This window comes from Cornus florida, unplaced genomic scaffold (assembly GCF_030987335.1).
Source record: "Cornus florida cultivar Cherokee Brave unplaced genomic scaffold, ASM3098733v1 CherokeeBrave_3.0.0_Hap2_Chr10, whole genome shotgun sequence".
NCBI classification, from domain to species: Eukaryota; Viridiplantae; Streptophyta; class Magnoliopsida; order Cornales; family Cornaceae; genus Cornus; species Cornus florida.
The window spans coordinates 71,751,090-71,765,364 of NW_026775580.1; the positions used below are offsets into that span (position 1 = coordinate 71,751,090).

Below are 14,275 nucleotides of genomic sequence, written 5' to 3' on the forward strand. Positions count from 1 at the left end.
CTTTAACAATGGAAGTAGATTATTATGAGTTTCACCCAGCTCACCCTTTAACAAGGGAAGTAGATTATTATGAGTTTCACCCAACTCACCCTTTAACAAGGGAAGTAGATTACTATGAGTTTCACCCAACTCACCCTTTAACAAGGGAAGTAGATTAATACGAGCTTCACCCAGTTCACCCTTTAACAAAGGAAGTAGATTACTGGGAGCTTCACCCAGCTCACCCTTGAACAAGGGAAGTAAATTACTATGAGCTTCACCCAGCTCACCTTTTAACAAGGGAATTAGATTAATATGAGCTGTACCCAGCTCACCCTTTAACAAGGGAAGTAGATTACTATGAGCTTCACTCAGCTCACCCTTTAACAAGTGAAGTAGAATATTATGAGCTTCACTCAGCTTACCCTTTAACAAGAAAAGTAGATTACTATGAGTTTCACTCAGCTCACCCTTTAACAAGGGAAGTAGATTACTTTCATGGCATTCAGGGTTATCCTCCCCAGGATAATGTTGTATGATGATGGGAAGTCCATCACTAGAATGTCCACCATCACAGTAACCTGCTTTGGATGGGCTCCTGCAGTGACTGGAAGGGTAACTACCCCCAGTGGATATACTTTGTCGCCTAAAAATCCCTCCAGTGGTGACTTTATAGGTCGTAGTTTTTTTCAGCTAATTTTTCAATTTGTCGAACACCTCAATGAATAATATGTCAGCTGAGCTGCCATTGTCAATAAGTATTCGTTGAACAGTGAAATTAGAGACGACCATGGAAAATACCAAAGGATCATTATGGGCCTGGTGAATTCGCTTGTCACCTTCTTCAGAAAATATGTCCGGTTTCTCAACTCGCAGTAATTTTGTTGGAAGAATTGTCACTCTAACTTCATTCACCTCTGAAAAACACTGAATTCTCCTGGCATAAGCCCTCCGAGCTTAACTCATCTCGCCACTACCAGTGAAGCCACCCGATATAACTTTGATCTTACCTATTGGTTAGTGTTGAGGAAGATGATCATCTCGGCCCTCTAGGGCTGGGTTGGAACCTCTTCTTCCATTCTTAGTCATGAATCTGCGTAAATGACCCTTGCGAAGAAGGTTTTTGATCTGGTTTTTGAGGTCGAAACAATCTTCTGTGTTATGTCTATAGTCCCAGTAGAACCTACAGTATTTACGTCGAGACCTCTTTGTTGGATCAGCTTTTAACTTTGGCGGCCATTTCAATGGTGAGTCATCTTGAATCTGCAGAAAGACCTGCTTTATACATATGTTTAGAGGGGTATAGTTATTATACCTGCCTGGACTCACCGGACGACGAGACGGTCTGTCAGCCTGGCTGCCTGAGAATTTCTTGTACTTTGATTCATTTTCCTCCCTGGTGCTAGGTGCTGGCCTCTTTTTATTTGACCTCTTATCTTCACCATCTTTGTTTTTTCGTGCATTCATAATATCCTCAGCGTTCATGTGCTTCCGCGCTCTAACCATCAACTCTGCCATACTCGTAGGGGCTTCTTTTGACGAGGAGAATAGGAACTTAGAGGTCTGTAGTCCTCCCATAAAAGCTGTGAGGGCAACCTTGTCGTCCACCTGTAGCATTTCAGTGTTAAAACGACTTATGTAATCACAACGAGGCTCTTCCTTCTGCTGCTTCACATTCAATAAGTGTGTTGCTGGTCTCCTGTGCCTCTGCCCAGCGATGAAGTGTCCTATGAATTGTTTGCTCAACTCATTAAAGTTTTTAATGCTGGCTTTAATTTATTGAACCAGAGACGAGCCCAACCCTTTAGTGTGGTAGGGAAAGCCCTGCATATAATCTCGTCCGGTACGGCTTGCAAATACATAAGAGCTTTGTAAATCTCCAAATGATCGAGAGGGTCCTGCGTCCCATCGATGCTCTCAAGAGTTGGCATCTTGAATTTGCTAGGTAGAGGACAACTCATAACAGCTAGGCTAAATGTTAGGTTGGTCTTCTGTACCAGATCATTCACTGCGGCCTGGCCTTTCACTTTCATCGCTTGCATGACGTCTTCAACCCTAGCTCTCATATCTTGCATCTGTAGATCGAAATGAGTGACGTCCTCAGTCTTGTCGCCAACATAACCAGAGGTATCTCCACGGAGCCCGGTGGTATTCTGTTCAAGAAATCGATGGTAATGGCTTCTCTGTTGACCCCCTATTTGACTAAGCTCAGCGTCGTTGTCAATCCTACGGGAGTTATTATTGGGTACTTCACTGTTTTCTACCTCGTTGGGGGCGGTTAGGCGTTGCAGAATCATCGCATTTTTCTAGACTAATTGGTTAATTCCCTCATTTAAGGTTTGAACCTGTTGTTTTGACGCTGCGACGCATTCCTGATCGTTTAGGACGATGGGGGGTTGCCTTGTCGAGTCCCCTTGATCAGAAGTCTGCAACGCTTCGTCCTCGCCAGCAGCCAGACCAGATCGCAATTGAAACATGCTTTGTTTAGAGAACTAAAATCGTTCCCATAGATGGCGCCAACTGTTGATGCAAAATTCTGCGCAACTCGGATCTGATCTGAGTTCCTGAACAAAGAGAAGAAAAGGTGATCCTACAGGCACCGGTGTGTTACCGATAAATTAGGTTCCGACGAACAAGTCAGTATACAAAATAATCTCTCTAGAGAAATCAAGAAATTGAGTTGGGATCTATTGCATACCTTAAAACGTCGATTAGCCTCTTTCTTTATAGAGCTTAGGTCAGGATGTATCGTAGACTTACCTTCGTCTTCATACTTATCGTAATCTGTAGGCCTAATCCTTATCATAATCTGTAGGCTTAATATTTATCGTAATTTGTAGAGCTTATCTTAATCTTATGAGATAGTGCGTTAATTTAATAATCTTCCCCTGTCCGCGGGTATTTAAATTATACATCCATTAATTGTGAAAATTAATTTCTTTATTTATTTTTTAAATAAAAAAGAAAAGTTTATCAAATCGATAAGGGAAAATAAATAAATAAAGAGAACCTAGAATTGGTTGTTTATGGCATCAGCAATGAAAGGTTGGGAACATGGGATTCCTTTTTCTTTCCTTTTTTTTTTCCATGATAAATCAAGCAATATGTATAAATCTAACTTGAGTATGTACAGTTTGTGTATAGGCCCAAGAACATAAGGGCCCAACAAACCCAAGGGCCGTGTGGATTGACAAGCCCAACAGCTCTAAGGCATTATTACATGAGGTTGGGATTCCTTGAGAGACCAACAAAGCTCGTTACCTAATCATGGATATATAAATTATACTCAGTAACTTGTTCGCTAATCGTGATGCTTTCTCCAATTTAAGTCATACAGTTTAAGGATATATAATATGGTCTAAATTATGTTACACCGAGGATTTGTCCGGGATGGAGTAGTAAATGAATATATATAGGTTATGTATTAATCACATTTAATAGTTTAAAAGTTTTTGGGTCGAATTGTGAAACACCGCACCCCTTGCAAAAGGTCATACTTTTTCTTTCTTTTTTTTCATCGGCAAGAAACTCATACACTCGACTCACACACCCACTTTACTTCTTTGAAAATTCGAATCATTATCATTCACTTTCAAAGATAAAAAGAGATTAGCCACAAGGCCCTTGATCAAAAGGTCATACTTACTTCATTAATTCACCTTCTTTCTAATTTAAGAAAATAAGTTAAGCATCTATTATATTCTCCCAAATATATGGAGAGATGTGATGGTACTTAACTTAAGTGTTACTTAAATAATTTCAAAATTGTCATCAACAAATTAAAAATATATATGTTATGACATTTGAGTCACATATTATAAAATAATATGATAGTAATTTTATTATTATCCTCTTCTTTTTTTTTTCTTTTTTTCTTTTCTCTACTGTTTTCAAACAAAAATATTATTTCTTTTCTTTTCTTTTCTTCAGAATTTATCCAAACAAAGCCTAAGAATATCAACTTGTAATAATGCATTTCTTTTCTTTACACACACACACACACACATATATATATATATATAATTCTATATTGACTAGAGGTGGCAATTCGTGTGCAGGTCATAATCTTGTTGTGTCAATTTAAGGACATTTTACTAAATAGATCAATCCAAACATAGTCCATTTAATAATGGTTTAATTACCTATGTACCAAATCTAAACATTATAATATTTAAATTATTTATAATTCTTAATCAAATAATAATGATTAAAAGTAAAAATTTAATTCAATTACATTATTAAATAATCTCTAATCCTTAAATTAAAATTTTGGGTAAAGTACAGCCACACCCCCTGAGGTTTGACAAAAGGACACTCAGATGAAACTTATCCGTTTTTTGGACAAAGACACCCCTTAAAGGTTCAAAAATAGACAAATACACCCCTTTACATGAGAAATTGACCAAATTACCATTTGACCGTTTATGAGACTTTTTTAACTTTACAATTCAATAAATTGGACCAATCTACCCTCGTGAACTATTTATGCATAAAAAAAAGTAACAAAAATAAAAAATTGTTATTTACTTTATAAATGTCCCAACTTCTTAAAAATGTAGACGATTTTTTGAACGAATACATATATTTCAAATAAATTATATTTTGTTAGTATCTCTTTTCTTTTTCTTTTTTATTTTTAAATTAAGATACTTAATTCTTTCATGTAAAAAAATTAAACCAATCTCTTTACTTAAAAATAAAAAATATGATACCAGTATAACTTTATGCATCTTAAATTAAATATCAAATATTATGCATTTCCCAACATAAAAGGGAAAAAAAATAATAATAAAACAAAGGGAAAAAAAAAATAAAACAAAGGGAAAAAATAAATAAAACAAAGGCATGCATAAAGTTGTACTAGTGCCTATTTTCTTTTATGTTGGAAAATTCATAATATTTGATATATAATTTAAGATGCATAAAGTTAAACTGGTACCATATTTTTTATTTTTAAGCAAAAGAGATTGATTTAATTTTTTTAGAAGAAAAAATTAAGCATCTTAATTTAAAAAGAAAAAAGAAAAAGAAGTAATAATAAAATATAATTTATTTGAAATATATGTATTGAATCAAAAAATCATTTTAGACAGTTACATTTTTAAGAAGTTGGGACATTTATAAAGTAAATAAATAAAAAAAAGAAGTGAACAATATAAAGTTTTATTTTATTTTATTTTTATTTATGTATAAATTATTTATGATGGTAGATTGGTGTAATTTATTAAATTGTAAAGTTAAAAAAGTCTCTTAAATGGTCAAATGGTAATTTGGTCAATTTTTCATGCAAAGGGATGCTTTGTTCATTTTTAAACCTTCAAGGGGTATTTTTGTCTAAAAAACAGATAAGTTTCTTCTGAATATTTTTTTACCAAACTTTAAGGGTATGATTGTACTTTATCCAAAATTTTAAATACTTACTATATAAACTAAATTTTCAAAAAATGATCAAACACCCCTAAAACGAACCCTAAACGAAGGAGCCAAATAAAAATGTTTGTTACACTATAAGGGGGTGGCATGAATCATGTGAAAAGATATGGCAACTAAACTCCAAACTTTCGAACGTCATTGATGATGTATCACTGAAAGAGAAATTAAAATGGAATCGGACCTCTTGGTTTACTTGGAAATATTTTATTGATAGAATATATAAATCACTATCGGTGTAGTGGTAAAAGTCTTGAGATTTGAATACAAATATAATCATGACAGACACTAAGGCATGTGTGGCTTTGATTCATTCTTGAAAAGTTTGAAATTTCAATAATTTGAAATTGTAAACCTCTCATGCCGCCTGTGGGTGAGTGTGTTTGTTTTTAATTTTAAAATAACAATAACAATAATTTAATTTAATACCAATAATTCACAAGCGAAATTTTATTCATTTATTTGAAATGGCTCAAATGGCAGGTAAAAAAATCTTGAAGAACTCAAAAGTCAAAACCCTCAACAAAAAAAAAAATATCCTATACATAACCTAAAGACTAAAAAAGTAAAATAAATTTTTTTGTTAAACTACAGTACTAATTAATTTCTTTAAATCCTCGTTATTCTTGGAATCTTCAATCTCCATCAACTCTTCTTTCTGAGGGGAGGAAAAAAAAAATTAATGAACAATAAAAGTTAGATATTGAAATTAAAAGAACTCATAAAAAAAGCAAGGAAAAAAAAAGATTATGGAGAATTGCACTAACAGAGTAAAAATCGGTTTCTGTTATTTTCTTGATTACAAAAAAAATAAAAAAGAAAGAGGTGGTGTAGATAATTGAAGAAACTAGTTTGGAGAAGAAAATTGGAGTAACTAAGTTTGGAGAGAGCAGTAATCTCCAACTTTGGTAGTATTCTGTGAAGAATTATAAATACGCAGAGGACATTCATATACCAGCATACATATAAATAGAATCCACCTTCTCTTCGAAAACGCCATTCTGTTTCAAGTGTGGTCCTTTTTTGCTGTACCTATATTTTCACAAATAAACTATCTAAAACTAATTATTGAAGATGTCTCTTCACAATAATTGTGAAAAAAGAAGAAAAAGTACAGCATAAAAAAATAATAATAATAAAAGAAGTAAAAAGGTAAAAAGAGTTAAAAGTTGTATAAAAGGTAATTATGATTATATAAAGAGTCGTGATACATAAGTAAAAAATTTAGACCGATTTACTAGGCAGAATTTATGTGGCACAAAAAGACATAATATTTAGCAGTGGGTCATGCCGACTCATTATAAAGTATTCAACATTTAATTTTATTTTCGATCCCCTAACGGTTCGTCTTATATTAAAAATTTAATTCCTTCTTTAATTATTTCCATTTTCTTTTCTATAAATATTTTATGCACTAAGCATTTGTCTTCTATTAGGAATTTAGTTCATTCTTTAATTATCTTTAATTTTTTCTCCATAAATATTTTTGATCTCTATTTTGTCCGTGTAGACTAAAGAAAGGTTATAAAAAAATAATAATAGATTTAATTGATTGTAAAATAAGAGACGATACCAAAAGGTAAAGATAATACAAATATAAGAAGATGATTTTATTAACTTTCAGGAATCCATTAAAATTCATTTTCTACAATACAATTTAATTTTATTAATATGATTTTATCATAAAAAATTATACAAAGGGTCTCAACAACCACTTTGGACTCCATTAACATTCATTTTTTATAATATAATTTGAATTTATTGAAATTTTATACGTAGGCATCATCACTAACAATTAATCAAATCTCTTTCATCATTTACATGAAGGTATTTGGTTGTACGAGGAAGATGGATGAGATGACTAGAGAAAAAACTGAAGAGAAATAAAAAATAAATATAAAAAAAAAAGAAGAAGAAGAAATATTGGACAATAAGAAATCACTTTAAATATTGTGACATGGCATATTCACATAGATTAGGTAAGAGAAAATGGTTTATCTCTTCAGTGGAAGTATCATTTTCCTAATATAAAATAAGAGATAGTGCATTAACGAGTTGCAGTTTCATTTAGAAGAAGAAAAATGTAAATTGAGTGCAATTTGAGAAAAGTTGAGTGTCAATATCGTCTCCCTATAAAAGTGATTTATAATATTAAACAAAAATGTATAAATAGTAAGGGTAGAGTGAAAAAAAATATATATATAAAAAATAAAAACCTTAAACTATTATCCTTTTGAAAATAATCTTGAATTACAAATTGCCTCCATTAACTATTGATTTGTTACAATTAAGAACAAGTCAATTACAAAAGACTATTTTATCATTTCTCATTAAATTTATCATTTTATATAATATTATTTTTATTATCTTTTCTCTTACCTAAATATTAACTATATCATTTACCTTTATTTTATTATTATTATCAATTTATCATAAAAATGTAAAAAAATAAATAGATTTGTAAGTACCATATTTTTAAATGATTAACTCATCATTAAAAATTTATTTAAATTATATTAAAATTTTCTACTTAAGATTTTTATTTAAATAATTAAGTTAAAAAATTAAAGGTGAATTTATTCAAATTTAATGAAAAATATGTCATCAAATTAATATGGATTTTTTTTATAATTTATTTTAAATGAGAAAATAAATTAATTGTAATTTAATAAGAAATGATGTTATGATCATTTAATGAAAAATAGTGAAAATTAGTCTAAACACTGGGACATTTTGCAATAAAATGTGATAGTTTAGGAAGTACTATGAATAAAATATACTTAAAAGAGATTATTTTCAAATTCCAATATGGTTCAAAGGAATTTTTTGCTCTTTACCCAAATAGTAATTCATAACTGTAATAATTATTTTTATATGAGAAATATACTGAATAAATTTTTAAAAAAGATATTATATAGTTAATATTTTGTACCAAAATTCATTAATTCTAAATGGTAAAATTCATTAACAGCATAAGATAGAAATAAGTGAAACTTTTATATTTTGTTTATGTTTTGACCAAATTAAACTATTAATTTTAATAATTTTTAACAATTTTGTTTTATGAGATTTTGAGATTGACATTTTTTTTTGTAGGCTTTGCAGCAATAATTCGTGATATAAGTGTTTAGTGTGTGTTTGGATAAATATGGGATAAAATAAAAGAAATGATAGTATTAGTAATGAGATAAAAGAAAGAAAAGAAAAGATAGTAATAATTTATATTCGTGTTTGAATAGATATGGGAGAAAATAAAAGAAATGATAGCTATTATTGTTTGGATGAGATAAATGAGAGAAAAAAAGAAAAAGAAATGATAGTGACCAAATTACTGTCCTATCATTTCATAACCACTTCATACAATTCATTTCCAAAATCTTGTTTTTTTTTTTATTTATTATTTTTATAATTCAATATCATGGGTAAAAACAAAAGTAAAAAAATAAAAAGAAAAAATATCACAAGACTAAGATGAACCATTCAACATGGTTGAAGGTAATAACAGTCTTTAACCTTTTTTATGAGCATGTGAAAATTTTATTTTTGTTGTATCTCTTATACCTATCTGACTCAATCCCTTCACATCCTAAAATTTTTAATAACCTTGCATTCCACTGAGCATATTGGAACATAAATGGAATTACATTTCTATATGTTGATTTGTAGAGAGCATTTTTGGTATTAATAATTTATAACTTATTATCCCTTCCTATCTTCTCAAATTAGGAGGGAAATGATATAAGGGATAGAGTTATCCCTTCTTATGTCTCCCTATTCTCTCTACTTAACCCACCCAAACACAATCTTACATAATCTTTTCTTTTCTCTTCCTATGCCTCCAAATCAATCCTACCAAATAAACCCTTAGATTTAATTTAATTCTGTGATAGACAACGAGCAATATACTTAATTTTAATTGTAATCTTAAGATTTAATTTGACCATAATTAATTAATTAGATTTTCTTCTCTCTGTTTAAAAAAACTTATTCATTCTTTTTATAACTATTAAATTATTTAAAAGAAAACAAAAAAATGAAAAAAGGTTGGTTCCAACAATATTGTTACATTGTATAAATATATGTATATTATTCAAAATTTAAACGATAGATATTTTCAGCAAGCAATAATAATTAGCATTCAAACAAAAACAGGCACAATTTTCTTGGCAATTAAAGCGACGTCGACGTATTATATACTCTTCCTTCGTTCCGTAGCTCAACTAGTCACACGCACATATAATGAAGTCAGCAAACAGGATCAGACCACGTGTCGAAATCTCAACTGCTCCTTCCCACCAACTATCTCCTTGGAGCCAATATAAACGCTCAGAACAAAGGAAAATTTACACTCCTCTTCACTCTTCGCACACTCCGTCTCTCTCTCTTCATGGACAAACTCTCTCTCTTCTCTCTCCTCCTCCTGCTATCATCTGCGGTAGCCTCCGCCATCACTACCGATGAAGCCGATCTGTTGATTCGCCAAGTCGTATCGGACGGCGAGGATGATCTGCTAGACGCCGATCACCACTTCTCTCTCTTCAAGACAAAGTTCGGCAAAACCTACGCCACACAGGAGGAGCACGATTACCGGCTTTCGATCTTCAAGGCTAACTTGCGCCAAGCCAAACGTCACCAGCTTCTCGACCCCTCCGCCGTACACGGCGTCACCAAGTTCTCCGACCTCACGGCGGCGGAGTTCCAACGCACTCGTCTCGGATTGAAGCGTCTCAAGCTTCCCACCGACGCTCGCAAGGCTCCGATCCTTCCGACCAACGACCTTCCCACCGATTTCGACTGGCGAGAACACGGTGCGGTCACTGGAGTTAAAGATCAGGTTTGTAACTTTTATGCGTATACACACACATAGATTTCAATTTGATAGTAATTATAGTTAATATGTTGTTGAATTTCGGTTTAATTGGGGAATTTTAACTATATATATGTGTATGTTTTGTTTTTGTGTCTAGTTTGCTTTTGATTATCATTATAGATGATTATCTTGTTGATCTTGCTTTAAATTGGGGAAATTTTAGGGTTCTTGTGGATCGTGCTGGTCTTTTAGCGCGACTGGAGCTTTGGAAGGAGCTCACTTTCTTTCTACTGGAGAGCTTGTCAGCCTCAGTGAACAGCAGCTAGTGGACTGCGACCACGAGGTTTGCTACTTTATTCGGCTTTTGGTTTGAATTAGTAATATTCCATGTTAGTTGTCAATCTTTGTGGTGGTTTTAGTTGTTGTGACATAGTTATGCGGTGATGATGATTTGTTAATTGACTAATCGTGAATATATATGTGTGCTGATTTTGCTACTTGTATTGGTATATACATTTACCATCAACCATTTTGTTACTTGAACCAAAAATTTGTGTCGGACTCCTGGGTTTCGGAAAGGAACCAAAATCTCTCTGGCCATGATTTTCCACTTTTTCCACTTCTATGCAGTGGGTGAATTTCACCACTATCAATTGTAAATTTTGCTACTATAATGGTGAAAGTTTGCCAGTTTGTATTTGCTTACAAGTGAAATTTCACCATTATAGTGGTGAAATGACCAACCTCATGGAACAATGGAAAATTGTTTCTGTAGAGGGTTTGGGACCTTCGGGAAGCAGGGGTTGGGAAAGGAAAGGGAACAGAGTGAAACTTATACATGTTTGTGTAGGAAGTGGGAGGGAATGGAATGGTTATATTTCATCTAGAAGTGCAAGGAAATGAAAGTGAAGGGATATCCTATCCTTTAATATCTTTTTCTCTAACTAATGCTCTCGTTCGCTTACCTTTTCCTCCATCAAAACAGAAATTGATATTTTCAAGGTATTGAACTACTGGGGTGCTACATCTGTAATATATTGTACTAAGCATAATGTGAGAAAGGGATAACAATCTGGAGGTTCAAATAGGTAGGGAAAATGATATTTCAGGATGTTCTAGTTGTGGTGAACATGACCCTCGAATGTTGATTTTGTTACTTTGGCTTCTTTTTGTGTGATATAGTTAAGATGATTGAAGGGATTATTTGAGCTAGGTAGATAAAATATTTCACAAAAACAAAACCTTAAATTTCATAACTCTACTTCATGTAATTGAAGGATTGCATAAAAAAGCTTTCAAGGCCTTTGACCAATAGCTACCATGTTTAAATAAAATATTAAATCAATGATGTGATCTTTGCAGTGCGATCCAGAACAATATGGTTCATGTGATTCAGGGTGTAACGGTGGGCTCATGAATAATGCCTTTGAGTACGCTCTCAAGGCTGGTGGACTTGAACTAGAGAAAGATTATCCTTACACTGGCAAAGACGGTCGTACCTGCAAATTTGATAAGAGCAAAATTGCTGCCAAAGTATCCAACTTCAGCGTCGTTTCACTTGATGAAGACCAAATTGCTGCAAATCTGGTTAAGAATGGCCCTCTTGCAGGTAGTTTAGCTTCTTTGGACCCATTCAGGAAGTTGTATTACAATTATTTATCCATTAAGTTTCAGATTGGCTTTATGATTTGTTCATATGGGTAATGAGCTACAAATATACTTACATTGCCTTTCCTTTTCTTTTCTGGTTCTGTAGTGGGAATCAATGCAGCTTTCATGCAGACATACATAGGGGGAGTTTCGTGCCCATACATTTGTTCGAAGCGGAATTTGGACCATGGGGTGCTTCTGGTGGGTTTTGGATCCGCGGGTTATTCCATCATCCGGTTCAAGGAGAAGCCTTACTGGATCATAAAGAACTCGTGGGGAGAAAGTTGGGGAGAGGATGGGTACTACAAAATCTGCAGGGGTCGCAATATATGCGGGGTGGATTCCATGGTCTCAACTGTAGCTGCTATCCATACCTCTGCGCAGTAGATTATGAAGTTACTGCTTGATGAAGGTTTATATGTATTATTAAGTTTATTAATCTGGGGATATCTTGTAGATACAATATGTATGCCATAACTATTCTAGATTCGATCTGTTGTAAGTTCTAAAGGCTCCTTTATGGACATGCCTAAACAGGAATGTTGCACTGATGATATTTATAAGTTCGTAATGATTTCCACTTACTAAATACTTGTTAGTTTGTAATGATAGCCGCTTATTGGTATTTCTTTATGTATTGCTCTACCCGTCACTCGTGACAATCCATTTCGACTTGTAATTTAGGTAGAACCCATCTTGACATCGACCATATAATTTAGGTTTAAATTGTTTTCAGAATTGCATTCAGTTTTTGATTATGTGGCTGAACTTGATTCTTTCTATTGAATTTTATGTTTAATCCTAATTGTTCTCGCAACATAACCTGAAAATAGAGTGCATACTGCAACTAAAGAATAATACTTGAGCATCAATTTCAAAGCAAATCAGCATGGAAGACTGATGTTGGAGAAGATGCACATATGGTTCGGACAGTTTTGCTGCGCCACAAAACCCGGGTCTGGATTATTCTGCAGCAGCAACACACACCACCGGACAATACATCCCACAAAAATGTTTATCAAACCACCATGGAGAATTGCTCAGCAACCGCTTTTTTACTTGTTCATCCGGCAACTGGAATTGAAAGAAATTATTTCCTAAGTTGAGCACTTGTAACGACCTTTCACAACTCCAGTGCTTCCTGAAAAGGTTCTTCAAAATTGCTAACACGGACACGATATTATACGGATACGTTGACACATCAAATTTTTAAAAGTAAGATACGGGTAAGATATGGCGTTAATACGGCTACATATAAATATTTATTTTTATGCATATGTTCACTAATAATAGTATAAAATTTTAATTCATTTATAATTTATATATTAAGAGTTGCTCTAAAATAAATTAGAAAACGAAAATAATTTTTATATCATATATACTATTATTTCACTACTATTTTATCATGAGGGCAGCAAACGAGCCAAATCATTCACGAACGGCTCTGGCTCATCTCGTTAATTATTCGGCTTGAGCTCGTTTATTAAATAAGTGAACCGACCTCGAGGCGAATTATGATGCTCGATTTATAAACGAGCCGAGTCTGAACATCAATACACTTGACTCGTTTGTTCATTAACTGTTCAGGAACTGGGTTCGATAATGTATTCACGAACATACTCGATTATAATATATATACATATCCAATTATAATATATGCAAAAATTGGGATCAGATTGTAATTGTATGTAGCATATTTATATGTAGATATATATTTATGTTGGTGTGATGGTTTGCATTTTATCATTTCCGGATTGTGCATCATTTATTTTATTGTTGGAGTAGGGTTATTTTGCAAATGGATTTAATTTTATTTAAATGTCATTTGACTACTTAAGGAAGGGTGTTGTGGTCATTATCATGCAAAATGGGGTAATTAGCATTTGGTTATTTAATGAGGGGTATTATTGACCTTTCGTATGTAAATGACATACTTGGTATTTGATATGAGATGGAGGGAAATAATGGACTTTTTCTATGCAAAGGATGTGGATGGGAATTGGTATTGTTTAAAAGGCTTTATGATCATTTTACATAGTCCTACCTTTGACTATGTGTGTGGGCTTGACACCTATGTATATGATATATGATGAGGCTCCTTATGAATTGTCAGAAATATAGATACAATGTGTATTGCCGCTGAAATTTCGTACCTTTTTCTTTTCCTCCATAGTCACTTCCTTTGCTTGCATATTTAGAGTCCTCGTGTTTTGAAGTTGGTGTATGAAGGAAAGATGTTCTTGAAGTCATAAGCCTTTTTTTTTTTTTTTGGTGTAGAAGTTGTGAGCATTTTCTAACTGTGGGGATGTCAAAAAATGTATTGAAAGAGAGGGTTTGGTTGTGCTAGACAAAAGGGGGTGTTTAACATTCCTTTCATTTTGGGTGGCTTTGATTCCTTCTCGAAGT

At 33.0% G+C, this 14,275-nt stretch overlaps 2 protein-coding genes across 2 annotated transcripts; one reads left to right on the forward strand and one right to left on the reverse strand.

Moving 5' to 3' along the window:
* Nucleotides 1–672: 672 nt before the first annotated feature.
* On the reverse strand, nucleotides 673–2,276 carry LOC132277831 (uncharacterized). The gene is made up of 4 exons (XM_059779672.1): nucleotides 1,781–2,276; nucleotides 1,309–1,706; nucleotides 1,047–1,254; nucleotides 673–896 (listed from the first exon to the last, which is right to left on the reverse strand). The coding sequence occupies exons 1-4, from the start codon at nucleotides 2,274–2,276 to the stop codon at nucleotides 673–675; spliced, it is 1,326 nt and encodes a 441-aa protein (XP_059635655.1).
* A 7,469-nt stretch (nucleotides 2,277–9,745) lies between these two features.
* Nucleotides 9,746–12,458, forward strand: LOC132276374 (cysteine protease RD19A-like). The gene is made up of 4 exons (XM_059777777.1): nucleotides 9,746–10,243; nucleotides 10,443–10,562; nucleotides 11,582–11,828; nucleotides 11,976–12,458. The coding sequence occupies exons 1-4, from the start codon at nucleotides 9,797–9,799 to the stop codon at nucleotides 12,254–12,256; spliced, it is 1,095 nt and encodes a 364-aa protein (XP_059633760.1). The 5' UTR covers nucleotides 9,746–9,796; the 3' UTR covers nucleotides 12,257–12,458.
* The last annotated feature ends 1,817 nt before the right edge of the window (nucleotides 12,459–14,275 follow it).